This window comes from Neospora caninum, chromosome IX (genome assembly GCF_000208865.1).
Source record: "Neospora caninum Liverpool complete genome, chromosome IX".
NCBI classification, from domain to species: domain Eukaryota; phylum Apicomplexa; class Conoidasida; order Eucoccidiorida; family Sarcocystidae; genus Neospora; species Neospora caninum.
Genome location: NC_018390.1, coordinates 2,878,697 through 2,903,385, shown reverse-complemented (window position 1 = coordinate 2,903,385; position 24,689 = coordinate 2,878,697). Strand labels below are relative to the sequence as shown.

Genomic DNA, 24,689 nt, shown 5'->3' with positions numbered 1-24,689 from the left:
GGGGCTTAGTATAAGCACAAGACTCACGAGATAAGCTAAAACCACATTACTTGAGCACCAGAGGGTCACAGGAACCGTTGTTGACCTAGTTTCTCAGATGCCCCGTTTGAACAGAAGGTCGATTGTGGATGCTGGGAGACCGGTCCTCATATGAAATCAGACCACGAGCCCTTACTCGACTCGAAGATTGCTCATGTCTCCTTCAATTGCAGGCTGTCTCATCGAGTGGGAAGACTTCCTCGGAGAAATATGTGCGGAACGGCTCGACGGCTACACCGTGGACTCGTTCCTTCACTCGGTTATCTTGAAAGGTATCTCAATGCGCATCTAGCCAACACACGCAAACCATCTCTTTTGCATGTGGCCGTGGGTTTCTTTGAAAACCGGGTTGCTTAAAAGGTTATTTCGGCGACGGCTCCGTCCTTCTACGGCACGGACTGAGGCGGGTCCGGCCGGAGGACGCCTTTGCGCGGTGTGCCGGAAGGGACGGAAGAACTAATGTAGCGGAGCTATTCCGCGATGAATCCAGTTTAGCTCCTGTTCCGCAAAAACGATGGTCATGCAGTGCATCTCACTTACTCCACTTTTATCTTATATGAAAGGTATCCTTGTCACGTTTCTTGCGTCCTCTAAACTTCACCTGTTGTGGACCTTCAGAGAGCGCTGTGGAGACAGGAGACGGCCGAGCATGCCTCAAAAAAGTTTTTCATCATTTTCGTGCCAGATTCTTCGGAGCTACTGGTAGGCACTCCACACGTTGGAGCAACAGCGGGCATGGATATTCTGGCTGTGAACAAGTCTCGAAGAGAAGCGTGTTCGTCGAAGAATTAATTTCTTTCATCAAGTCTCAGAGTGGCAAAATATTCGTTGCAAGCGAAAACTCTGGATGGTAGATCCAGTCCTCAAGACAGTGTCCTTGGTCGCCCTCAGATAAGGTTTTTTTGGCATTACATGTGTATAGGAGAAACGAAACTTACGCGTGTTCGTAGAACTCACATGATCGTCAGAGGGTGTTCGTTGGTCATTTTTTTTATCATGGGCGTGTCTTGCAACTTTAAAGCCTCAGTATGCAATGTCCGGTGACCCTCAGGAATAAACCGTACCATTTCGTCAAGAACCGGCACGCTGTATGCCCGGTTCGGCAGACATGTCGCTCTCTGCGGCATTGGCTTGTCGCCTTGTTCTACACTTGAGATATCACCAGCATATATATATATATATATATATATGTTTACGGGTACTGAAAGATCTAGCCACGGTTTCCCGACACATCCTCGTTTACCTATCTAACCTGTTGATATGCAAAAATATTTACAAGTATACATTTATTAGTTTCTGCGCATTCCAATGTATACGGAGGAAGGAAATGCTTTGCTGTCTGTTTCCTGTTCTTTCAACTGCTGAGTAACATTCTCTATGTTGCCAAGTTAAATCTTACTGCTCGGATGTGATCTTCCGGGCCTGTCGCTTTGTTCTTCTCCTTCAGCCCCTACGACATTTAAACGGAGCGGGTACGCGGTCATTTTGACATGCTGTCTCTGTGAAGCATCTTCTTTTCTTTCAGATGCATATTACAATTGGAGGGCGAAATATGGAGACTCCAACTAATGGGTGTGAAGACCTGTCAGTCAACATGGCCCCCAAGGAGGAAGCACAAGAAATTCCACAGTTCGACATTCAAGAGCTTGATGTCTTCACAGAAGAGGATAAGCCCCAAGTTGAAGTGCCACAAGTCGTCCCGGGCGGACGACCTCAACCGCCTCCGAGTTTATCGTCCTCGTGTGTCGCCGAACATCGGTCTCAACTGGCCGATGGCGCGACTCCGGGCACTCCAGCTGCGGTCCCCGACAATACTCTCTTCGGTTTCGGACAGTTCACGACTCCCATGTCCAAAAGACGCATCGAACTGGACTGGTTTGTTGAAGACTTCAACGTACACAGAACACGAGTTCGCGATAAGGGTATGAGAAATAAGAAACCATAGTCTAGCGGCACACACGTGCACGTGAGTAGATGCAGCTACAGTTACCACGAGAAACGCCTAGTCGTCCCAAAAAAAAACGGGTAAAATGCGTGATGCTCGCATTCCGTTCTCCACAGATATTCCCTCGAGCACATTTAACCAAAGTGTACCTCTTCTTCGGAGGAGCCACACAGAGTATCGAGTACTTTGCAATGCTCTCTACCGTTCCTATCTCTCTTTTCTACCATCTTCGTTTCTATCCCCACTGTGTCATTTCCGTTGATCTGAATCGGGCTTTGTTTGGTAGAAAGGAATCATGACCCGACATGGATTCACCGACGATGCTTGAAAGGTTACAAATTCCACGGCTCACGCCGATTCGGCATAGGCCATGCTATTTTCCACAGGAAACGAGACAAAACGACTGCTGTGGTTATGTAGGTACAGACTCTCCTCCTTCCCCAAAAGCCTTTTGTTCTACTTTCCGCTATAGTGGTGGTTGAAGATATAGATTGTTTCGCATTTCTGCTGTGCATTCGAATGGATCCTTCAAGTGCACCGGAAACGCAGGCATTTGACCTGCAACTGCAGCCCCTACTCTAGTTATTTGAGGAGCTCTCGTATTTGCCAAGACCTTACATAAAAGCATGCGGAGACCTACTGCGTCTGTTGTGTGCTTCTTCGTCTCCAGCGCTTCCTTCCAACTGCCCGCCCTATCTCGAGTCACCTTTGCTGGACCCTCTCATTCTCCCGGGCTGCTGGACTTTCCGTCTCTTCCCGTATTACCGAGGCGAAGTGAAAAAGAACGCTCTGCGTGTCGATCCAAGCCACAAGCCTCTCATTGCCCCGTCACCAAAGAAGTTTGTAGGAACAGGAAATGACGAAACGCTGCGTTCTTCCGCCCGTATATCGTTTTGAATATCCGCGGTGCGCTGACCTTTTCAGTTCCATGGAATTGATTTTAGAGGTTCAGGCAGGATCAATCAGATAACTGAAACCAGACCCCCTTTTTACACATTTGAAAATGGGATGCCCAAGCATATAAAGGCTAGATTTTGGACTGGAGCGTTTACTACGAGATGGACTAAAAAGTTGCAGGCCGTTTAGTCAAAATGTGCAGAGATCGTAAGAACGAGACTTGGTGTGTCCGGATGCCCCAGCCCCATAACCTATCTGCACCCGTCTTGGGCAGGTGAACATCACACTCACTTATATATACACCCCTAGGCAACTTCTGGTTGCCTTATCTACGTTATCTGGGTGTGTTTCTGCGTCTTTCCATGTTTTAGACAGGATGTGTGGCACTGTTTCTCTTTGGGAGAACGGCGATCGAAGTGAACAGCAGCGTCACCGTGTCTATCTTGGATGCGAAAGGCGAACGTAAGAAACGTTTCACCTCCTGGAAACTCCAAACTGTATCTCTGATGGTTGAGCTTCCACTTTCTTTAAGACATATGTGTCTTGGGCGACAGCCGGTATCTCGACTCATTATCGGAAACCGAATACCTTCGGGAAGTTTTCATTGGATAACAGTGCCGTTACATCTTACCTTAGTATGAGAGCATGCCATGGCTTTAGTATGTACGCTTCTGTGGCTGAAGATATTTCAAGATATATTCACATCCACAATGGAGACAGAGTGCCTGTTCGAAAGAAATAAGCTTCCCAGCTGTTGTATGCATTCGTTTCCGTTCCTCCGAATGTTACAGGAAATGCGATAGCAACCTGTATTTCAGCCGAGATTTGTGTTTCTCCCGACACTTGGATTCGTTAATGCGTCAGTACACGGTCAGTTTTTTCTTGCAGCAATCATGACGCGTTCGACAGGGGACAACTTTCAGCTGTTCACAGTCAAGCCCGCTGTAATGATGGGGTTCGAGGACTTCATCAAAGGTCAGTTTGTCAGGAAGAAAACAGAGGGTTTCGTCGCTCGCCAACGAATTGTGCTTAGCGTCCTGTTGGTAGACCCTAGGGTAGACCCTAGGCTTCTACTGTGAACAGCACAAGTCTCTTGAACAGACGTGAATTCCCTTTGTTCTCTGCGTTGAGTCTCCGGTGTGCGCAGTTAAGACTGTTCGCACGAAGGCTTTGGTCGCGCCGGCAGCACCCGCACCGTTTTTCCGCTGCTTCTTCACTGGACGCGTTCTCTTCCAGCTCTTTGTATTTATCTTACACAGTAAACGAATAGGATCCATTTTTCTCCGGGATCTTCAACCCTTTGTCGCGTTTTCATTCTCTCTGCCTGCCCGTTTCTCTGCCTTTCTCTTCAATCATCCGTACCCGCATCAAACGTCTTACAGACAAACAGACCGACTTACTTAACTCCGCAATCGGCTCTGACGGCGTTCTTCGTCTCCGAATCGAGGTTCAACTGTTCTGCTCTAGCAGTCCAACCATGTTTCTACCGGGAATGTTTCTTCTTCACGACGTAAAAAATGTGTTGACTTCTCTAGCGGGCCGCCTTCCCTCAGAGGAAGGCCCTCTGGCGGATGCGGTCTTCCTTGCCGGCCCTGGCGGCGAACGCGTCTACTGCAGCAAGTTTCTCCTGTACTCTAGATGTCCTGTGAGTGTCTTCCCCGCGCAAGCAGGGGGAAGAAACCCCTCAGAAAGGTGCCACTCGACAAGAGGCGGAAGTTGCGGATTTTCCCAGACAAATAATCTAAGATCTGCTTGCTCGGGTTGTTGTGCTGGTCTGTAGAAACTTCACCACGATTCGACGTTCATAGCCATGTCGCAATATGCACCACGGGTACAGCAAGCTTTCCGGACAAATTCAGATTTCGAGAGAAGTCTTTGGAAATACCTCCGAAAAGCATATTTTCAGCATATCCTCCCTCCCCTACGAGAGCTTTTCCAGTATTGTTAAAGTAGCAGCAAGAACACCCACTGCACAAAATCCCATCTAGATGCGAGCTGCCCCTGACCATGTGGGCTGGTCAAAAAACGAAATTGTCGTATCATTGCAGGATACCCCACCATACCTCTTATGTGTTTTGCCAAAAAATCTGAAACTGTTGTTTTTTCCAAGGTGTTGGATGGTTTTTTTATCAGGGTCTTCGTTCACTGCTGCACGACCAGGGGTCAGGCCTTGTCATAATACCAGACGAGGAATTTAGCGTGGACATCATTCGCGATTTCTGTTTTTACCTCTATTTCGACGTGTGCCCAATTCTACAAACTGTTAAAGACGCCGTTGTGAGCTGTAGGCCACACCCACGAAAGGCGAGATGCACTCATGTTGAGTCACCATCCGAGTTCGCCTTCTCAGTAGAACTACCTCCGGGATCTGTTTTAGGGGCGGACCCGAATTCTCAGGTAAAGACAAAGGGCAAAACAGCATCCAGAATCTCTTCCAGAGCTCCCACGCGAGCCTCAACGCCTCAACATGCTGAAGGAGAGGTCTCGAATCTGGCTTTCCTCCTCAAGTTGTATCAAATGGCGCACAAGTACGACTTCAAGGTGAGCAGAGGTCACATCACATGGAACAACAACTTCAACTCTTAGCGACAGGAAATGTAAAGGGAAACTACAGTTATGGAAAGCAGCAAGGCGGCGAACAGTTTAAAAGGTACTTGTCGCACCAAAACAGAGGAGTAGTTCAGATCGACTGTATTTGCATTCTAACTGTAGTATGCTGTTACGGTATTGCTTAGAATGATATACTGTAGCCATTCTCCATTAGAAGAAAGAAGCGATCGAACAGCGTTCGTTTCGGCGTACACACAGTGCGTTTGACATGTACCGTGGCACCCTATCTTCGTGAGATACCGTCATAATATGCACATAGGTGAATAAATACCAGTCTTCCAAATGCTGACAAGACACAATCATTCATAATAACTGCAGAAGCGTAAAAAAGGAGACTGCGTTGGAAAAGAATAGCTATCCTCTGCAGTAGTGACAAACTACGGTACAGGTACCACTGAGGCAGCACTGTGGCTGCGCCTTGTCATTCTGACGGCTCTTGCAAGAAGGTTTTCCCGCGCTTTTTACTTGATGACATGACTTTCTTCGTTCAGAGTCTTTTCGCCGCTGTTGAGAGGGCCATTGTGCCTCAACTTAATATCGTGACGGCGGGGTCCATTCTTGAGGCTGCTGAGAGATGCAACGCATTAAACATCACCGCTGCAGGTGCGTCAGGGTCTCTCTGCAATTTTCTTGGATACATTCTATCCTGTTTCTCTCAATCAGTTCGCCTCTTTCGTATCCCGTTTAAAGTATCACCTCTGTTTCTTCACAGCAGGTTCTTCCTTTCCCACGTTGTTGCGGCGCTAATAGCACATGAGATGGTCGTGCCTCTACCCAGTTTTTTTGGGTGTTTCTGGCTTCTTATCGAAGGTGCTTTCTGATTTTATATCACGGTAATGGCAGTCGAAATATGTATGTATATATATATATATACAGAATATTCCACATGGAAGACAGCATCCACATTATGCGCACAGAGGCCACCGCGAGAACTGCACTTCCTGTGCCTTAGTGGACACAGTTTCACACTTACCAGTACATACATTCATACCCACGCATTCGTGCACTCGCATGCGTACATTTGCACCTGCCTGAACACCTGAGTCATGTATACTTGCATGCCTCCTCACAAAGGTATCAGTGTGAATGAATAGAAACGTTCGTGAGAGAGCTAGAAAAACGCATAGAGAACCCCAGAATGAGGCAGTGGTTTGCGTGACCCGTTTTTCTCAGCGCGCCGGGTCATGGGTCTGGTTGAGTCTCCTGGATCCGTTCGCCAGCTGGGCCTCTGCCATCGGCCGGAGGAGATTCAAGAGGAGACCCACAGATCTAACGCTAACTCTTCAGCTTTCGTACCTGATGTCGTTTTCAAAAGGCAAGACACGGATTCGGCGGCAAGCAGCCACTGTCTTGCAGACGCGGCCAGTGCCGGCGGCTGCCCGTCTCCTGTGGTATCGAACTAAGAGGTTAGGCAACGCGGATGTCGCACCCAACAGAGGTTAGTTCCTGACTTGTGCGATAAAGCGATGCTGCGTATTTGAAAAAGTTGTGATCTCTGTGTAGACTCAACTTGCCTCTCTTTCCAAGGCGACGTGGATTAGTGGTCGCGTGTACGCACTTAACTGCAGACTCGATGCATATCAACTGTTGCCAAAAACCGCCCAGATTTTTCTTGGAGGCGCCCGGTGGCGTAAATGCCAGGCCGGTTGACGATGTGAGGATCCGATTCACAGAAAATGACTTTGCAACGGGCAAAGCCCGCAAATCGTTTTTCAGGCACAAACCTACACATGCATATACATGCAAATGCACATACAGATGAGTATTACGTAAGGTTTTAAATTCCCAGCACCATAGTCATAAAGCGATGTGCTTCGACGCGTATATAAAGATTGAAGCAGAGACTTGCGTGTTTGCTCAATCCATCGGCGGCCGCTCGCCAGGAAAACGTCTAGAGATGTCCCTGGAGTGCCGGGTAGCCATTTCTTTGCCGTGAGTCTAGACGTGCGGCTCCATTGAGTGTGCAGCGTCACGATTGACGGTCCTGTTTCCTTTATGCGACATGTATTTACCTGGCTTACATGCGCATTCTACCTCGTAATTGTTTTATCTCGAGATTTCCCACGTTCCTACGGGCTCCCGAGGATGCATTCGAGTACTTTCATGCAAGCCGTCACACCGACATACAGTGCTGTAGAGGACTGACGGGTGGTGACGTTTGAGCGACCAGTCGCTACCCTCTTCACCTATTGAGGAGGTAAAAGACGGGGTGAAGACCGCCGTCTCCTGTCCGTGGGTTTAAAACGATTGTTGCTGATCCATTTTGCCAACGCCAAAACGTCAGTACGGCGGACCCCAGTCTAGAAGTGCTTTTTATATGGAGTAGCCACAAGCACATGGAGAGGTTACTGTATGGCGACGGATCCTCACGAAATGCAGTCCATCGGCCCGCCGTCGACATTGCGTCAATCACGGTCGGCAGCGCCGTGTCACCTTGTTGCGCTAAACTGTCAATTTACGTGCCCTGAAACGGACGTGGAGAATGCAGTAATTCCTTCTGTTGGGTGCAAACGGTTGCAGCACTGGTTTTCTTCCGTATTCTTAGAAACGAATCTGCGTCCCGAAACGAATCCAATGAATCCACAGAACCGCCCTCGTACTCTCAGCTCTAAACATATTCAGGGAGTGGCTCGACAGCACGGTGTGGTTCTTGCAAGCTACCGGGTTTTGCCTAATATCCAATATCTCTTCCTATTACTTCCGTCGCCATACGATTAGCTGTTCGCCACGATTTGCTACATTCTCTCCTGCTTCTTCACATCGTTACGCGTTCTATATGGGCAGTCCCCTAGGCGAAATGCGCACTCCTCCAGCTCGGCGGTGCACGTCCATGTACCGCATGATGTGGACAGTGAATGTTTCGTGTCTCTCACGTGCAAGAGATAAGAGAGGAAAACGTCGTTGCAAACGCAACAACAGCTTCGCTGTTACCGCACATAACTGTCCCTTCTCAGGTCTTCGTTGTTCCTTCTTTTCCTGCTCGTTTTCACACCAGCGACTGCCACCACTTGCGTCGGAACACACGTGCGGCTTTCTGTCAGTTCAGCACACGAGACGGACAATTCTATCTGACTTAAGCCAACTATCAGACGCCGACTGCCTCGAATGGAGAGGTTTCCATCAGCATCCTCCCTCGCAGCATTATCCCAGATCAGAAATCGTACCCGTCTTCGTGTGCAACCTCGGAAGTCCTCACACATATGCGCCCCTCATCAGATTCGTCCCATCGTGGCTGTCCTTCTCTCCTCTCGATAGTACATTTCCACAGTCGTAGAAGCAGCTATGTTTTGGGTTATATATAGTTACCATGCAATGAGATGCACGCCCTCGTCGCTTTTTTTCCGCGTTTCCCCCCGCAGTGTTCGCCTGTGCCCGGTGGTGCTCTATCAACCCCCGAACGCTGCTCCCGCATCGCCTTTCTCTCTAGGCACATCTGCATTCGAGAAGAGACTTTCCTCTTACACCTTTATGCAGCGTGATTAGCCTCCTTTGGTCCTGTTGCTTTCGGCGTCTGTGGCGTTCGGGGGTCTAGATCCTTTTTACATCGGATCCCTCACACGCACGCCGAGGGCTTCTAACTCGCGCAGCAAGTCTCTACCATTGGGCATGCGACCGTTATGCACCGTAGACCACAGCAGGTTCGGTCCGAAGTAGATTTCGAAGGCGTTGCTGGGAATCAAGACGGAGCGGACAACTTGGGCGCCGAAGAAGGCCGAAATGATCGCCGTCACGCGGTTGTTTTCGAGCGCCTCGGCCCACGGCGGCAGCTGCTCAGCCTGGGCACTTCCCTCGCCTCCACGCTGCGTCAAGCCGAGAGCCGCGCAGATGGGTCGCACAAAGACGACGAGAGCGAGCGCCGCCCAGCTCAAGACGTCCAGCAGCCGCCCCAGCGCCTGGTGAAACAGAGAGGGGCGGTAGTCCACAGCGACGAGGCGGAACCCCGGCAGGTGGTTCAGCTGGAAGCTGAGAAAGTCAGCAAGCTGCCGGAGGGCCCCGGCGGTGGATCAGGAGGTGCACAGCTGGACGGTCACTTGGTGCGGGCCCACGTCGGCGGGAAGGGGGTTGTGAGGCGTGAAAAGCTGCTCAAAGAGGACAGGCGAGGCCGAAGAGGATCCCCGGTTTCCGGACGGGGAAAACAGCCCGTCAATCACCGTGCCGAGCGGGAGCGAGAGCAGGAGCACCACCAGAGCGACGATCCACGTGGAGGAGAGCGACGTCGGCGGCGCAGCCGGCGAGGAAGTCTGGGTTGCTGGAGGCGTCGTCGCGTCGGCCGTCACAGAATGCCCTCGAGAACCGCCCGAGTCGCCTCCCCCTGGAGGGACGACGCCCTGTGGCACCGCCATAGGGAGGGGGAAACGCGGCGGGGAGAGTTGGAGCTTTTTGCAGTCAGTTTCCGACGAAACAGGGGGCGTGTCAGGGAGAGAGACGTGCCGGAAAGAGGCGAACCGGGGACGAGAGAAATGCGCAGTCGACAAACCGATGCGCGAAAAATCGAACTGGTGTCGCCAATAAAACCTGACGCAGGTTCGCCTGGGGTTTTCAGTTGCCGGGAAAAACCGTTTTTGCCGCACATGCCGCCAGTGGTTACCGGCGACACAGGATTCGTTGCATGCACGGGCCGTCTCCGCGCGCGCCGCCGCGCTGTCGAAAAGGAAAAATCTTAAAAAGACCCTTTTCCCGCTGGGTCACCGTTTTCCGTGTCTCTGTCGAGTCCAAATTCGCCCCGTCCTTCTTCTTTAGGCTCACGACTCGGGACGTTGCGCAGCCGTTGCCGTCCCGTTTTACACTTCTGCCGCCGTTTTCACGGCACGCCAGCGAGACAACGACGGAGGTCCGTAGCTCGCCGCTCTGCTGGCCGGTTCCACATGGAAAGAGTAGATGCTTCGCCGACTGGCTTTCTTCCGCTGCTTTCCCCATCAACTGTTCATTTTTATGCGTGCATACATCGAGTGCCTGCACGTGCTCAGGTAAATGCGTACACATCGTAGATCCGCCCGTGTGGCGATCTAGCGATTCGTGTGTATGCACACATGCCTACGTATGCGGATATACTTTTCTTTTTCAAGCCGTCTCAAAGAGGAGGGTCAGACTGTACTGGCCCGCAGAAGCAACAGTGAAAAAGGAGAATAAAAGGAGTTGAGAAAGTGGGGATATCGTCCGTGCCGCGCGGCTTCTCATGTCCCTGTGTCGACCGGTGTCTTGGTCCACGCCTTCCGTGTTCTCGTCGGGTTTCCCTTCTTTCTCTTCCTGCGTCGACTCTTTCTCCTCTCTCTCTCCGGCACACACCATGGCACTTCTCTCTGCATCCCACTCCTGAACCCAGCCTCCGCGCTTCTTTTCTGCTGTCTCTCCCCCTTTTCCTTCTCTCTCCTCCGTGTTCCCTCTCCCCCTCTCTTGCCGGGTGCCGTATCAGAGCCTCAGCATGGACGGGGCGTCTGGGCGTGCGGGCTTTTCGTCGCTCGCCTTCTCGGCTCTGTCTGCTCCCGAGGTCGAGGAAACTGTACCTTCGTTCGTTCCTCGCGTGCTGCGAATCAACAACGAGGCCTCGCTGAAGTCGCGAGGCGGCATCGTCTCGGTCGCCGCAGGCAGCAGGTGTCTGTACGTCGCGTGTCTGAACGGCGATCTCCTGCGCTGGTACCCCGACGAGAATGAGGGGACTCGAATCGAGTTCCAAGCGCCACGGGCCACAGGTTCGCCACACGGCCAGAGAACGCTGCAGAGAGCAACTCCCCAGGACGCAGGCTTTCATGCAGACACTGCAGAAAATCCGTCCGAAAAAGAGTCAAGACCCGAAACGGAACCCCTACGCTTCTCGACGCACACGCAAGGACACATGCGCATTCGTACACGCCCGTTTTCCCAGAACACTGTGCACCTGTAGCCCGAAGACCTCCAAAATCGTGTTGTCCACTTTCGCCTTTTCTGTGGAGATGTGTGTACGTGGCGGGGGAATCTACGTTCAGATATACATGTGTTCATGTACGCAGTTCAACACAGAGATTCAGAAAAGTAGATGGATCGCCCAAGATTCAGAAAAAGATGGATAGACCGACAAAGATCCGTGCCTCTGCGTGTCGGGGGGGGGGGGGGGGTTTCCACCGGAGAGAGGCAGTCTTCATTCACATTCTCGCGCGATCCAGTCGCAGCACTCGAGTCGGTCTCGGCGTGTAGACGCATTCGACTGGCAGACCTGTGCGGTTGCGTGCAGAGAGACTGGAGATTCGGCGCGTGTTTCTCGACGAGAAAGGCATGCACTGCCTGGTGGCGATGGCGAACGGAGACAATTATTACGTGCACTACAGCAGCGATCAAGCGCGTTTCCTCACCCGGCTGCAAGACCACTTTGTCGAGAGCGTTGCGTGGAGTCGAAACTCGACAGAGTCGTCCACGCGCGACTTCATCATCGGTGAGATGCGCAGGCGCGCCTCGAGGCCCAGGACCAGCGAGAAGTCAGTTCGACAACCACGACAAAAAGCACAAACTGAGAGAGAGCTTTGTGAGAGCGCGTTGTCGGCAGGTGTGGTAATGGCGTGTGTGGTGACACAGGGACGCGACACGGAGCGGTCGTCGAGTGCCTGATTGAAGGCGGCAAGGATCGGCACGTGCGGCCACTCTTTGAGTTTCCCCAGAAGGCGCCTGTGCTGGACGTGCACATCGAGGCTTCACCTTTGGCTGGGGTAGGCTTTCCAAAGTCCAACACGAAAAGAGAGAGAGAAAGGTAGAGGCCAGGAAAGCCGAGAAACCGCACGAAACGTACCCCTCGAATTCGCCAGTCACGTAGAAACCGAACGGCCTCCCACCCTGCAGGGGGAAGTCCACGTGCTGTTCCTTTTTCTTTATTTGGCCAGTCTGTGGCTCAGTAGACGTACAGTGGACGTGTCAAATTCCTTTTGCCGTCTGGCTTCCTTTTTCTTCTTCTGCGTCTGTCTGGGTGTTTGCGCGCGCACTGGCGCACATGGCCAACCTGGCGACCCATCTCTCTTTCTCTCTCGCGGTGTGCGTATCGCGGCATTCGTTTCTTTCTGCAAGCAAAGACGCTTCGGCAACGCTCTGTGCATCTGTCGAGGGGTATAGTATAGCAACATCTATTCTGGTTTTTCGGACATCCAGAAGGGTATATTCCAATCTTACCCCGTGCTGTTCTTCCTGTCTCTGGTGCCTTGCGTTCATCGGCCTATATGTGTATAGGGCGCTGAGATGTGTGTACACGAGGCATGTATTGACCAGATGAGCTACGAAAACGCTTCGCCTCCGGTGCTTGCCACATGCTTTTCCGGAAACGTCCGTAGACCGTTATGTTTCTTTCTCTATGTGAGGTTGTCAACGGACGACTTGTTTACTTACGACAGTCTGCTGTCTTCTCTCTCTCGGCAGAATGTTTTCTTTTTCGCATCTCAATGTCCTTTCCTCGGTCGCTGTCTTGCGTGTCTTTCTCTCCAGGGGGTTCAACGCCAGCTGCTTCTCGCAGCGATGCCGAGGCATCTGTACCTCTTTGCTGGGAATCCAACTCTCTCTGCAACCTTTCAGAACCTGTCTTCGTCTCCGTCCGATCTGAAGTCTTTCTTAGCCTTTGAGGTGCCGAAAGAAAGCCCGCAGGCAGGCTCGGTCCTCCAGTTGCTGAGGAAGAAGGGTAGCGTCGACATGCTCGTCTTCTGGACCACAGGGTGAGAAGACGAAGACCGAAAAATGCAGGCGCAGAGAGAGAAGGGAGAGTCAAGGGATCAGGAGCAGAGTGGAGCCAACAGGCGACGGGACAGAGAGCGAAGGAGAGCACGAGAAGGGGAAGACGGGCGCGAGAGAGAAGGGAGACACGGAGAGGAAGAGAGTAGGTAGGGAGCAATGGAAGAGGACAGAAAAGAGAAGACGGATTTCTTTCTTGTCTCTTTGGAATGGGAAATGCGTGCTCCACACACAGCCGCAAGTCCGCGCGTTTTCCCTGGTCGTGGGCGTCCAGGCGTCGTCTTCTCTCGCTTTTCCGTCTTCTTTCCCAGCGCCGCCTCAACCCTTTCATTTCCGTCTCCTTTCTCGCGTTTCGCGTTTCAGTGTCGGCATCGTCTCGTCCACTCTCTGCCTGTCTTCTTCCTCGCCTTCGGATACGTCGTCCCCTGTTTCCCCTGCGCGTTCCTTCTTCCCCTCCGAGCCGCCCTCGGTCATTTCCTTCCCCTCGTCCTCGTCCTTTTCCTCACAAGACAACCGTTCCTCTTCTTTCGGTGGAGCAGAGGGAGATTCAGAGTTCGACAGAGACAGAAGAGGCAGGGGTGACAGGCGAAGAGACGAAGACGACAACGCGTTGCTTCCCGCCAACCCAGGAGGGCCAGCTCCACTGTCTGTGATGGTCACGAATTTTCATGTTCTCTTGCTCTACGACGGAAAACTTGTTGCGCTCTCGAGAATCACAGAGGAAAAGGTGGGGAAGAAACAGTTTCAGGAAATTGCCGAAACGCCTTTTCCTCTAGTGTGCATGCACGCCTTATGACACCGCTTTCCGTTGTTGTCGGCCTCACGACGAGGGAGGCCTGCTGTCGCCCTCTCCAAACTCAAGAAAAACAGGAGAAACGAAAACCGCTGATTCGGTGTTTTCTCCCATCTGGCCTGTCACGTTCCTTTCCAGTCGGACTACGTTTTCGGGTTTTTAAAGCCCTACGCCCGGTCTACAGCGAGGAACTCCTCGTTTTGTGTGTGAAGTGCGCTCGAAAAAATGTCGTTTTCTCGCGTTCTCAAATCTTGCAGTAACGCTGTTCCTTCCCCTCTGTCAGGCCGGTGCACTCGGGAGGAACTATGCAAGTGCACACATCTGTCTATATCGATCTATATATATATATATATATATGTTGATTTACTACATACCGTGGGAACGAAGATAATGTAGTATGTAACTACGTTTGTGAAATCAAAAGAGCTTTCGCTCGATCTACAGCGCCTGTCGACTCGCTCGAAGATTGGATCCCGTTTGTGATTCCAGGGATGTAAATATATGTATATATATATATATATAGTTGCGCGCGTGCGCGTGCGCGTATGTCCTTAGGTTCGTGTATGTGCTGTTTCTTCGACGGATGAAGGGTTCAGGTCCCTTTTCTTCTGTGTATGTTCTTATTTTTCGCGTTTTCAGGTTGTGGAAGTGCCTCTCTCGGCTGTGAAATACGGCACTGTTCGTCGCCTTCTGCAGGACCGGTTCGACCAGTCGGTTTTCCTCTACACCGACACCTTCCTCTGCCAGCTAGTCATTTCGAAGGAATCAGCGCAGGCGTGGCGACTGTATCTCCACCAGGGTATAGAGAAAGGCAGCTTTTCCCCTTTGTACCTTTCCTGCGTTTCCCTTTTTTCCGGCCCTCGCTGTGTGTGTCGGTGCTGTCGTCTCGCACCTCCGCATTTTGGCAGGCGCTTTGCTCGCGAGGTGTCTCTCTGCGGGCGCTGCCGCCCGACGCAGAACTCGAGAGGATCGCGTTGCTGTGTCCGGCCGTTCCCCGCGGCTGCCGCTCTGTCGACCAGCCTGCCTTCTTTGTCTTCCGGAAAGAGTCTCCTCTCTCTGTCTCTTTGGGCAGCGACAGCCTCTAACCCGAGAGAGAAAAGGCTGTCCCCCCGGCTTTTCCCCGTTTCTCCTTTCTAACTCGCGAGATGTGTGGCGTGTCCGGAGGCGTTCTCCCTCGTCTTTTTAGCGTCCGCGCACATGTGCGCGAGGCCTTCTGCTCCTGTGGCCTTCTTCTCAGGGAAATTCGCCATCGCGCTCTCGTACTGCTCCACTGCGGCGCAGCGCGAGCGAGTCATCGTTTCGCAGGCGAGATGGCAAATCAGCCGAGGGCGGTTCGTGGAAGCTGCGGAACTTCTTGCGCAAGCGCAGTCCGTTCCGTTTGAAGACATTTGTCTCTTTTTCCTCGCCCACAACCAAACGGCGGCTCTGCGCAGCTTCTTCCTCAGCAGATTCAACCAACTCGCCAACGCCGTCGGCGCGGGGCCGGCAATTCCCTTTGGAGCGCACGCCGGTCCCTCGCGGCCGCCTCTCCAGGGGTTAGCAAGGAGGTGTCGAAGGAGAAAGAGAGGGAGGGAAAGAGGGAGAGCGAGGAAAGTTGTACCGCGCAGAGAGAGAAAACGGGACCAAGAAACGGGGAGAGAGAAAGACGCGAACAGGAAAAGTCCAGAGTCGCGAGAAGGCGGGAGCAGCCGAGAGAATCGTCCAGGAAAGGAGACGTGTGAAGGGTCTGTGAGGCTTGGGGAGACGTTTTTCGAAGCGAGTGTGGGGTGTCTGAATCTCGCGTTTTTCTCGACCCCCCTCGTGCGTTTCCTCGCTCGCTGTTCAGGGACGGACCTGAAAGTCTCCGGCCGTCGTCTGCCTCGCCGACTCCGCAGCAAGTGATGCTGTTCGTGTGGATTTTGGAGTTGCTGCTTCACGAGCTCGCACAGATCGACGCTGCCCTGTTGCGCCGGCGGCCCGAAGCGAGGAATCCAGAAACGGACCAGGCGCGGCGAGAGGAAGAAGACGGCGAGAACGACGAGGCAGAGAAGACGCGAGAAGTCGAGTTGCTGAAGGAGAGACAACGCGCGACGCAAGAAGAACTCCGGAGACTGCTGGGCGACTTTCGAGGTGTCGACGAAGTGCAGGTGTGAAAACGGGATGCAGAAAAGGCAAAGCAAGAAAAGGACGCAACCAGCAAAACTGGGAGAAAAAGGGACCGAAAAGGCAGCCGCGACCAGGGAACGTCGTCGGAAAAGGGGACGGCAAGTGTATATTTCCTCCCTGCTTCGTCGGCCTGGAGCCCCCCGCTCTCGTCCCTTGGTTTTTCCCTCCTTTCGTCTCCCCTTCTCACAGGCGGCTTTTTGCCTTCCTTTCCCCCTGGGCTGCCTCGCCCTTTTTCGTCTTTCTCGCCGTTTTGCTTCATCTGGGCCGCGGTCTGTACCTTAGGTGCCTGCGCGTCCTGCGACGCTCTCTTCCCCACGAGCGACGGGTGTGTTTTTGCGCCTTCGCGCGGCGCGCGCCGCAGTTCCGACTCCGCGTTGAATCCGCTGTTGTCGTGCTGCCTGTTTTCGCCGCCTCTCTAGGCTACGGTGTACGCGTTGCTGCAATCCCACGGACGCTTCGAGGATCTTCACTTTTTCGCCGAACTTTGTGGGGACTTTGAGAGCGTCGTCGTTCACTATCTGAGCCGCCGGGACTACGCAACGGTCATCGGTGAGACGGAGACACAGAAGGACGCGCGAAGTCTCTCCATGTGTATGCATGCGTGCATGCACGTCGATGGTCGTCTTGGGGCGCCTCGCCGGTCCAGGTGTGTCGGCCACGCTCCGGCGATCGACCGCGTTTTCACCCATGAGAAGACTTTTTGAGCGGAGCAAACGAAGGGAGTATTTGGAGAAGAGACGAGGAGCGACACAGGAGCTTGTGTAGCACCAGAGAAAGACGGAGGACGCACAGACTTGCGTTCTCTGCTGTCTCTTTCGGGGCCATCGTTCCGTGCCCAGCCGTTGTTTTCTTCTCAGAAAAGCTCGCCCGGATGAGCGAGACTCCTCTGCGCGACGCGCTGCTCTACCGTCTCTCGCCTCTCCTGTTTCGCCACGAACCGCGAGCGTTCACGGCACTCTGCGTCTCGCCCGCCTTCGCCCACGTCGACCCCGCGCGGCTGCTTCCGGCTCTGTTGCACTGCCGGCGAGCGGACAACGAGAAGGGCGGCGAGCGAGAGGGCCGTGACCAGACAGAGATGCGGGGCGAGAGAAGCGCACGAGACGGCGCAGAGCACAGAGACTGCGCGGTCCAACTCCTCACGCACTTTGCCCGGCAGGCGACGCCGTTCAAGGGGGGACCCACAGGAGGTAAGGCGAAAAGAACGAGCTCTCAGCCAGGCCAAAAAGGCCCGTTGTCGCCGATTTATATATACATATATATATACATATATACGTAGGTACGTATCTGTGTGTATATCTGGATCTCCTTCTATTTGTCTCTGTCAGTGTTTCAGTTGGTGTCAATACCTGTCCCTCTCGATCCTCTTAATCTGCTTTCATTTCTGTTTCCCTCTACCGCTATCACCATCTGTCTCCACCTGTGTCTCTTTTTAACTGTTTCTTCCAAAATCCTACATCGCCATCTCTCTAGCTGTGCTCCAAAGCGTTTTTCGAGATGTCTCAACGCTTGCCTTTTCGGCAAAGTGTAGGCGCGTCTTCCTGGTTTTCCAAGTGTGTTTGCATGCCCCCAGTGATTCGGTGCGGTTCCTTTTTTTCCCTCGCAGTGTCCGGGATAGGGGCAGGTTTTCCCAGCGACTCGCACGGCCCTCTCGCGCGTCTGTCGCCTGCTGGGGACTCGGGCTGCTTGGGTGCGTCTCGCGGAAACGGCGCGTCGTCCGCTCGGGTTTTTCGCGGCCCACAAAGCGCGCTTTCCGCTCCGCAGAAGGGCCAACCCCAAGGCAGCTGGAAGGGCGCTACTGGGCTCTGGAACTCGCTCATTGTCTTGAAGGCCGAGGCGGAGGACGAAGACGATCTCCTGCGGCTGCTGGCGTCTCAGAAGGTAGGAAACGAAGGCCTTCAGTTGCAAGCGCCCAAAACGTGCGCGGAGATGCGAGGAAGAGAGGCTCACGGAAGGCAGTCCGGAGAACGCGGGGACCGCACATGTCACTCGATGCACGCACTCCGACCCGAGTTTCCTCTCGTGTTGGTAGAGCGACTTCAACTCTCCTATTGCTGGGAAGCAGTTTAGCGGCGTCACCAGCAATTCGCGAGTTATGAGGTAACTCAACAAGACTCTCCCTGGTGCAGAGAGTGTACACTATCTCATCGAGAGACGCGCACAGCGGTGCTTGTCGTCTCCTGGACAGCTGCGTCACCGCCTCCGCGTCGCTTCGCTTTTGAACGACTGGTTTCGTCTGCCGCTCTCGTGAAGAGCCTACGTTCCTAGCGACGACTGTTCCGCATGTGTTGGGGCTTTGAGAGGTCTCGGATCTCGCTCGCTTTCCCGTCCGCTTGCCCGGCGTTTCTCCCGTTTGCCTCTCGCAGCCTGGACACCTCCCCTTCGACCCTCAGTTTGCGCTACGCTTCTGCCTGGAGAAGGGCCGAGAACGGTCTGCCGTGCTCCTCTACGGCCTCGTCGGTCTCCACAAGGTACGCGCGCGCGGTCGGCGGTCGGTTGTCGCGAACTCGGCTTCTTGCTGCCCAGCCGCCGAGAAGACGTGTGGCGTCTCTGTGCATCTCGCCGACCTGTTTCCTCTGCTCTCTTTGTTCTCGCCGCGTCCTTTCACGCTGCGTGTTTGGGGTTTTTTCGCCGGGGTTTTTTTGCTCGGACGGCCGAGGATTGGAAAGGTTCAGGTCTGCGCGTTCTCTTCAGGAAGCTGTGGAGAAGGCGCTGTCGACGAACGACATGACTCTCGGCCAGCATGCGGCCAACGCGCCGGCAGATCCCGCGCAGCGCCAGGAGCTCTGGCTGCGCCTCGCAAAGCACGCGGTAGGCAACCGCGTCTAGCGAAAGGTCTTTTTTTTCTCCGAAACGCAGAGGGAGGCGGAAAAGGCGAGAGGAAAGCGATGACGGTCCCGCAGAAGATGAAGAAGAGAAGTCGAACACGCGCAGAGGGACAAAACAGGGAAGAGACTGCGAATCGGAGAAGAGAAAAATGGGGGAAAGCGGGGCAGAGAGGCCGAGAGGTAGCACAGAAGCAACGCGGAGCGGAGGAAACGGAGTACAAGTCACGGAAAAGAACGCACAGCACAGTCTGCGTTTTTCCGCGTTTGCTGCCCTCGCAGGCCGTCCACGAAGACGTTCCAGCTCTCGTGGCTCTCGTCAAACAGTCCGGAAATTTGCTGAAGATCCAAGTAAGGCTCCGGTCGCAACGGGTGTTTTGCACGAGTCACAGAACGAAAGATTCAAAGAAAACTCCTGCGGGTCTCGTGACAGAGCGGCCGTTGATTGCTCGCGCAGACGTGCGCTGAAACATACGGTTCTCGCGGGCATGTCGATCATTATCCAGCTGTCCTACCGGTGCGGCCTAGTCAGTCAAGAATCTGACAGCTTGGGGCAGGTCATTACACACTCGCATACCTACATCTGCATATATATATATATATATGAATATGTATGTGCATACATGCGTGTACTGTATATATGCACATCTTTAGATATACATATATATATATATATATATGCGGATGTTTTTCATCCACGTTTGGACAAAATGCGGCAGAGAGGAAGAACGTTTGGTGTGTTCAGGATGTCCTTCCGTACATCTCGGACTCGACGGTGATCGACTCCCTGAAAGAAGACATCTGTGCCTCGTTGGACGCCTACGAGCAGCGCATTGCGTCTCGGTACCAAGAAATGGAGACGCACAAAGAGGCGATATCTGCCCTCAAAGACGAGTTGCGAACTGTGAACCAACGGTAGGAATCGACAGCCGCCACAAAAAGTATCCTCGTCAGAGAAACGCACAAGAAACACCCCCAAGCGACGCGCAGATATATATAGATATACGTGCATGTCTCCTTTCTCCACTCCACTGCAGGGAAGACGAACGATCCAACATTCCAGAGTGGAAATCACATATCTGTTTGTGTGCATATTAATATATATATATATATATATATATGTGAAGGAGATCTTTATGCAGATGAGGGGCTAGATATGCGTATCCAGAGTCAACTGGGTAGACTTAAGAGCGAGTTCGCGTTTTCCCCTCTGTGGGTGCGTTTTGCGTTTTAGGTGCGTGGTTGTGGAGGTGGACCAGATCTGCGACGTGTGCTGCGAATCGATTTTCACCGAGCGTTTCTACGCCTTTGGCTGCGGGCACTGCTTCCACGTCTCGTGTTGCCAGCGCCTGCGTGTCCCTGCCATGGGTGAGTCACGGGAGTAAACGGCGACAGATTACCACATGAAAAGGCAAGACAAAAAACGAGGTGTCTGTGGAAACCACCGTCTCTTTCCCGTGGCGTCTGCCTGTCGATATGAGCGCTACAGAAAGAGTCCCAAGATCGTGCGTCGTATGTCTGTATACGCACATGTATATGTAAGTACATGTATGAGTTTGAGGACCGCGCTTTAGGGTGTATCAAGTTGAGACACGATCACGTGGAGTTAGGGCCCCGTCTAGGAAGGCGACAAAGAAGGTTTTCAGCAGGCAAATGGTCAATGAGATTGGAACGCGGCGTTTCTTGCCAGGGTTGCGGGAGGGGAGTGAGGAAGCACGAGAACCAGCGGCGGGAAACAAAGTGGTAAGAGACTCGAGGCAAAATGGACGTGAAGACTATAGGCGAAGGAAGACGGCTCGGAAGGACAGGAGCCGAGCAGAGGGGAAGCCAAAAAAAGGCAACAGACGATGAGAGCACTCGTTTGCGAAGAAGGCAGAAACGTTGTCTGGGAACTTTTTTCCATTCTTGTTCAGACGTGGACGCCCTCGCCGAATTCGAGCGACGCATCGTTGAGCTCGATCGCGCCCTAGAGCGCGGCGCGCCGGCAGAAGATCTGGAGCAACTTGAGAGGTGAGAGGAAAAGGAAAACCGAGAGGAAAAAGAAGAGAACGCGAGGAAGCGTGGCGTTTGCTTCTTTTTGTCTCGTCTCTGTTCTCCATGGGTCGTCTCCCGATCGCTTGATTCACGTCTTTCACCGGTATCTGTCGGCCTCGACTGTGCATCTCTCTGCCGAAATACGTCGAGATGCGGTCCTCGCCCATTCTTTCCTTTTCTCCTCGGCCTTCGTCGGCTCCCATGAAGCAGCGCTGCGCCTTTTCCGTTTTGTCGACAGCGCCGTCGACGACATTCTGGCCGGCGAGTGCTCCATCTGCGGAACGCTCATGATCCGCTCGATCACTCTCCCCTTCATCGGAGCCGGAGAAAGCCCCGAGGAAGTCAACAGCTGGAATATCATTGAAGACTCTAGTGGTCTCCAAGATGATGGAAAAGGCTAGCGGGAAAAAACAGAACGGCAGGAAGAAGGAGAGAAGGAACGGAAGAAAGAGAGGAAGGAGAGGAAGTGAAAAGTGGCCGACGGACAGAGCAGAGAAGCACGGCAGAAGAGGCAGGAGGATGGACGCAGAGCAGAACAAGACGGAACCAAAGAAACGTTTCCGTCTTTCGTTTGCGAGGTTCCCGGTCGGAACAGGCCTTGCAGCAAGCTGCCGCCCGCGTAGCGTTTTGCTCGTCTCTCGCTGGTCGTTCGCGCGTTCTGCATGTTTGACGGGAGTGTCCCCTTTTCTTTGCTCTGCGGCAACCTTTTGCTTCCGCGTTAACGCCCTCGCAGTCTGTTTCTCTCCCCTCGTTTTTGGCGGACCTTCCTCCTCTCTTTTGGTCGATCGTCTTTCCTCTTCTCAGTTTTTGCCTCTGGAACGTGTCTTCTGTCCTCGTTGCGCGCTCGCCTCTGTCGCCTGCGCTGTTAGCGCCGGAGTGTCTTTTCTTTTCTGCCGTCGAGTGCGTTCTCTTTCTTCTTCGTCCCGCTTCGCGATCTTTCCCCTCGTTTCTTCTAGCTCTTTTCTCCCGCTCGTTCTCTTTTCTAGCGGTGCTCCGTTGCTGCTCCTGCGCGGAGGAAAGACCTGAACCTTCGCATCGAAGAGTCTCCTCGCGGTTCTCCAAACGATTCGAGACTTAAATAAGGAAGCGTGTTGCAAAGCTAACGGCGCTCTCTGTTCAAAGCGTGAAGTGCTTTCTATCAGACGAGCAGAGCGCCGCATATGGCCACTCGTGCCCAGCCGAAGGCGCGCGCTCTTCGGTCGTTTTCTCCGTCGAAGATGGCTCTGATGTGCCTACGGACCCAGTTTTTTCTCCGGCGTTTTCGGCAGTTTCGGCATGTGTGTTTGCTCCTTCGCCTTCTCGCGACTTCTGCCCGAGTCGCCGGTCGAGTGGTGCAGCCAAGCGCTCCCGTCTCGCTCGAATGGAAGTCGCGAAGCTACACAGTTCACAAGTTTTCCTGTCCGGGGGCTCCGCCCGCCCTGGGAACGAGAGACTGTTCGAACAGGGACGAGAAACGTGTGTGTTCCCTTAGAAAAAAGGCAGCCTTCTTGATACGTTTTTGAACGAGGCGCGGTGATTCGTTGCTCGGGCTCCCCATACTTCGGCGATATGGAGCCACACACGCGTGCGCTGGACTCACACACGCAGCGTGTCCAACACTCGTAACTTCGATGAGAACGGGCGGGATGCTTCCCTCCCTTGAAACAATGGAAGGCAGAAAAGCTGAAACGACCGTCTTTCCGCTTTCTCCGATTCGCTCTTCCCTCTCTCTCAACCTGGAGAGTGTTCATCTCCCTTGGGGTTCGTTCCTCTAGTTTCGTCCCCGTGATCTCAGGGAGAGAAGAAGCGCATTTTCTACCCCGGCGCGAGTCGCCGCCGAAATGGTCTTGGTAGTCTCTCGCTGAGAAGGGCGGGAGCTGCCGGGAGGAGAACGGGGGACATCGGAAGCTGGCGCACTCGGTGAGCACCGAACCTCCTCTCTCCGTCTCTGTCTCCGTTTTCCGAGCACTCTCTCACTTTCCCTCCAGCCTTGCTAGCTTTCTGCGTTTCAGACAGAAACGGGACAGACGGGACATTCGCGCACGTCTGCGACGTGAGAAAACGGCGTGCGCCTCTCGGAAGAGTCGAGGTCTCGGGTGTATCTTCCTGTGCACGAGTCTTCTTTGTCTCGCAGAGACGCCTTCACTATTGAGCAACAAACACCGCGGAGTGCAAAAACAAACCGGTACGTAGGTAGGGTTCACTCGCGTATCTGCGTGCAGCCGTTGCGGCTCACAGGGACTGGGGAAGGGAAATTCTCGCGAGTGTCCGAACCTCTCTGTCTCCTCTTTGGTAGGCCGAGGTCCATGCGTCCTTGACAAGAAACACGGCGTGACGCTGATGCCATATTTAAAAAAAGACATATACAGTCCCCTTACGTGTGTGTGTGGACTTGGGGATGACGCAGCACCGGAACAGCGGGGAAAAGCTTTGTCTTACCCTCTCGTGTCCAGCAAGGCCAGATCGACTCGGGTTCACACCACACGATCCCAAAAAAGAACCACAGACAGACGCAACCACGCGCGTTTGGTTGCTTGACACAGCGGGGAGGGGAACGGCCGGCACCCCGTTGGCTCTTCACACACAAAAGCTTTGCACATCTGCCTGCGCGGGAACTCTGCCGCCGCGATTCCGCGGCCGAGCATCCGCAAACACACACGCACACAACATTCCAGCACAAGACGGTTTCCCCAGATTATCTGCATTAGAGAATCGAACTCAGTGTTTGCTTCCCGAACTCGGTGTTCGCTTCCGACGAGGGTGGGGAGGCATCTGCACAACCAGTGGGTTGACAGCCGAACGCCTTCTCCAGTGTAGATACACCCGGATCCACGAAGTTGAGCACGGTGCCTCCGCAGGTGTACGTCAGCTCCTGGTCGACAAGCAATCCGAGGGGCGTCGAGACGAGGTGTGGGGCTTCATCCCGGAAGGACTCCTCCCGACGCAGGAAACGGGACAGGGACAGCGCACATGCAGCAGAGAGCGACGCCCACAAAGCCTGCCAAACAGAGATGCACAATTCGAGCTCCGCACAGAGGCCTCACGTTCCGCTCTCTTCAGAGTGCAGGTTCTGCGACATTTGTCTTCCCTTCTCGGCTGCGGCGTGCCGCAAACGTACAACGAGAGGCGAGTCAAGAGTCTCGCCAACCACAAACAACGAACAGATGTGGACATCTACAAAACGTGTAGATATGAACTCTCTGTCTTCGGGACCCCGTACGTACACACAAGACGTGGGAACAAGAAATCAGAGGCGTCATCTCATTCCACGTTCGCCACTACGCCACACGACAGATCCCTGTTTCATGACACCTGTACGTATGTGGATGCGTGAAAGGCATATATGCACCACATATGCATATACGGATATGTCTTGATAGATACAGAGAGGTAGAAACGGATCGATTGAGACAGACGAGAGAGCGTGGTCGTGTCAGGGAGGGGCGAAGTCGACAAGGTGGGACGTACGATGAAACGTTCTTTTTTTGTCTAGGCGATATGAAGAGGCGCGAATATGCACGAGGCATGTGGGTTCCTGGTGTACAGACGGGATGCTGTCGAGAATAAAGATCGGAGAGCTACTTCCCTCACGTTCAGAAAATCCCACTTCACAAGGAAGTCAGCTACTTTTCAGAGTCAATTGACACACAAAACCAACACAGACACGACCGAGACGCGCTTTCGACGCGTCTGCCACACATCCTCTTGCTCTCAATCTGTCCCTTCTCTCTCTCTGCCTTCCCCG

General features: G+C 53.5%; 3 protein-coding genes across 3 annotated transcripts; 2 read left to right on the top strand and 1 right to left on the bottom strand.

Annotated features, from left to right (window-relative positions):
• Positions 1 to 1,564: 1,564 nt before the first annotated feature.
• Positions 1,565 to 6,894, top strand: NCLIV_041990 (conserved hypothetical protein; the record flags this gene model as incomplete). The annotated part of the gene is made up of 9 exons (XM_003881108.1): positions 1,565 to 1,961; positions 2,655 to 2,827; positions 3,253 to 3,343; positions 3,770 to 3,856; positions 4,417 to 4,526; positions 5,015 to 5,165; positions 5,232 to 5,422; positions 5,983 to 6,094; positions 6,665 to 6,894. The coding sequence occupies 9 exons, from the start codon at positions 1,565 to 1,567 to the stop codon at positions 6,892 to 6,894; spliced, it is 1,542 nt and encodes a 513-aa protein (XP_003881157.1).
• Positions 6,895 to 9,030: 2,136 nt separating this feature from the next.
• NCLIV_041980 (hypothetical protein) lies at positions 9,031 to 9,834 on the bottom strand (the record flags this gene model as incomplete). Its single annotated transcript, XM_003881107.1, has 2 exons — positions 9,031 to 9,454; positions 9,509 to 9,834. The coding sequence occupies 2 exons, from the start codon at positions 9,832 to 9,834 to the stop codon at positions 9,031 to 9,033; spliced, it is 750 nt and encodes a 249-aa protein (XP_003881156.1).
• Positions 9,835 to 10,913: 1,079 nt separating this feature from the next.
• NCLIV_041970 (hypothetical protein) lies at positions 10,914 to 21,366 on the top strand (the record flags this gene model as incomplete). The annotated part of the gene is made up of 18 exons (XM_003881106.1): positions 10,914 to 11,181; positions 11,700 to 11,897; positions 12,038 to 12,168; positions 12,932 to 13,155; positions 13,535 to 13,898; positions 14,604 to 14,763; positions 15,202 to 15,499; positions 15,790 to 16,090; positions 16,529 to 16,658; positions 16,967 to 17,296; positions 17,713 to 17,987; positions 18,473 to 18,577; positions 18,801 to 18,917; positions 19,214 to 19,282; positions 19,677 to 19,846; positions 20,166 to 20,299; positions 20,845 to 20,941; positions 21,204 to 21,366. The coding sequence occupies 18 exons, from the start codon at positions 10,914 to 10,916 to the stop codon at positions 21,364 to 21,366; spliced, it is 3,534 nt and encodes a 1,177-aa protein (XP_003881155.1).
• Between the last annotated feature and the right edge of the window lie 3,323 nt (positions 21,367 to 24,689).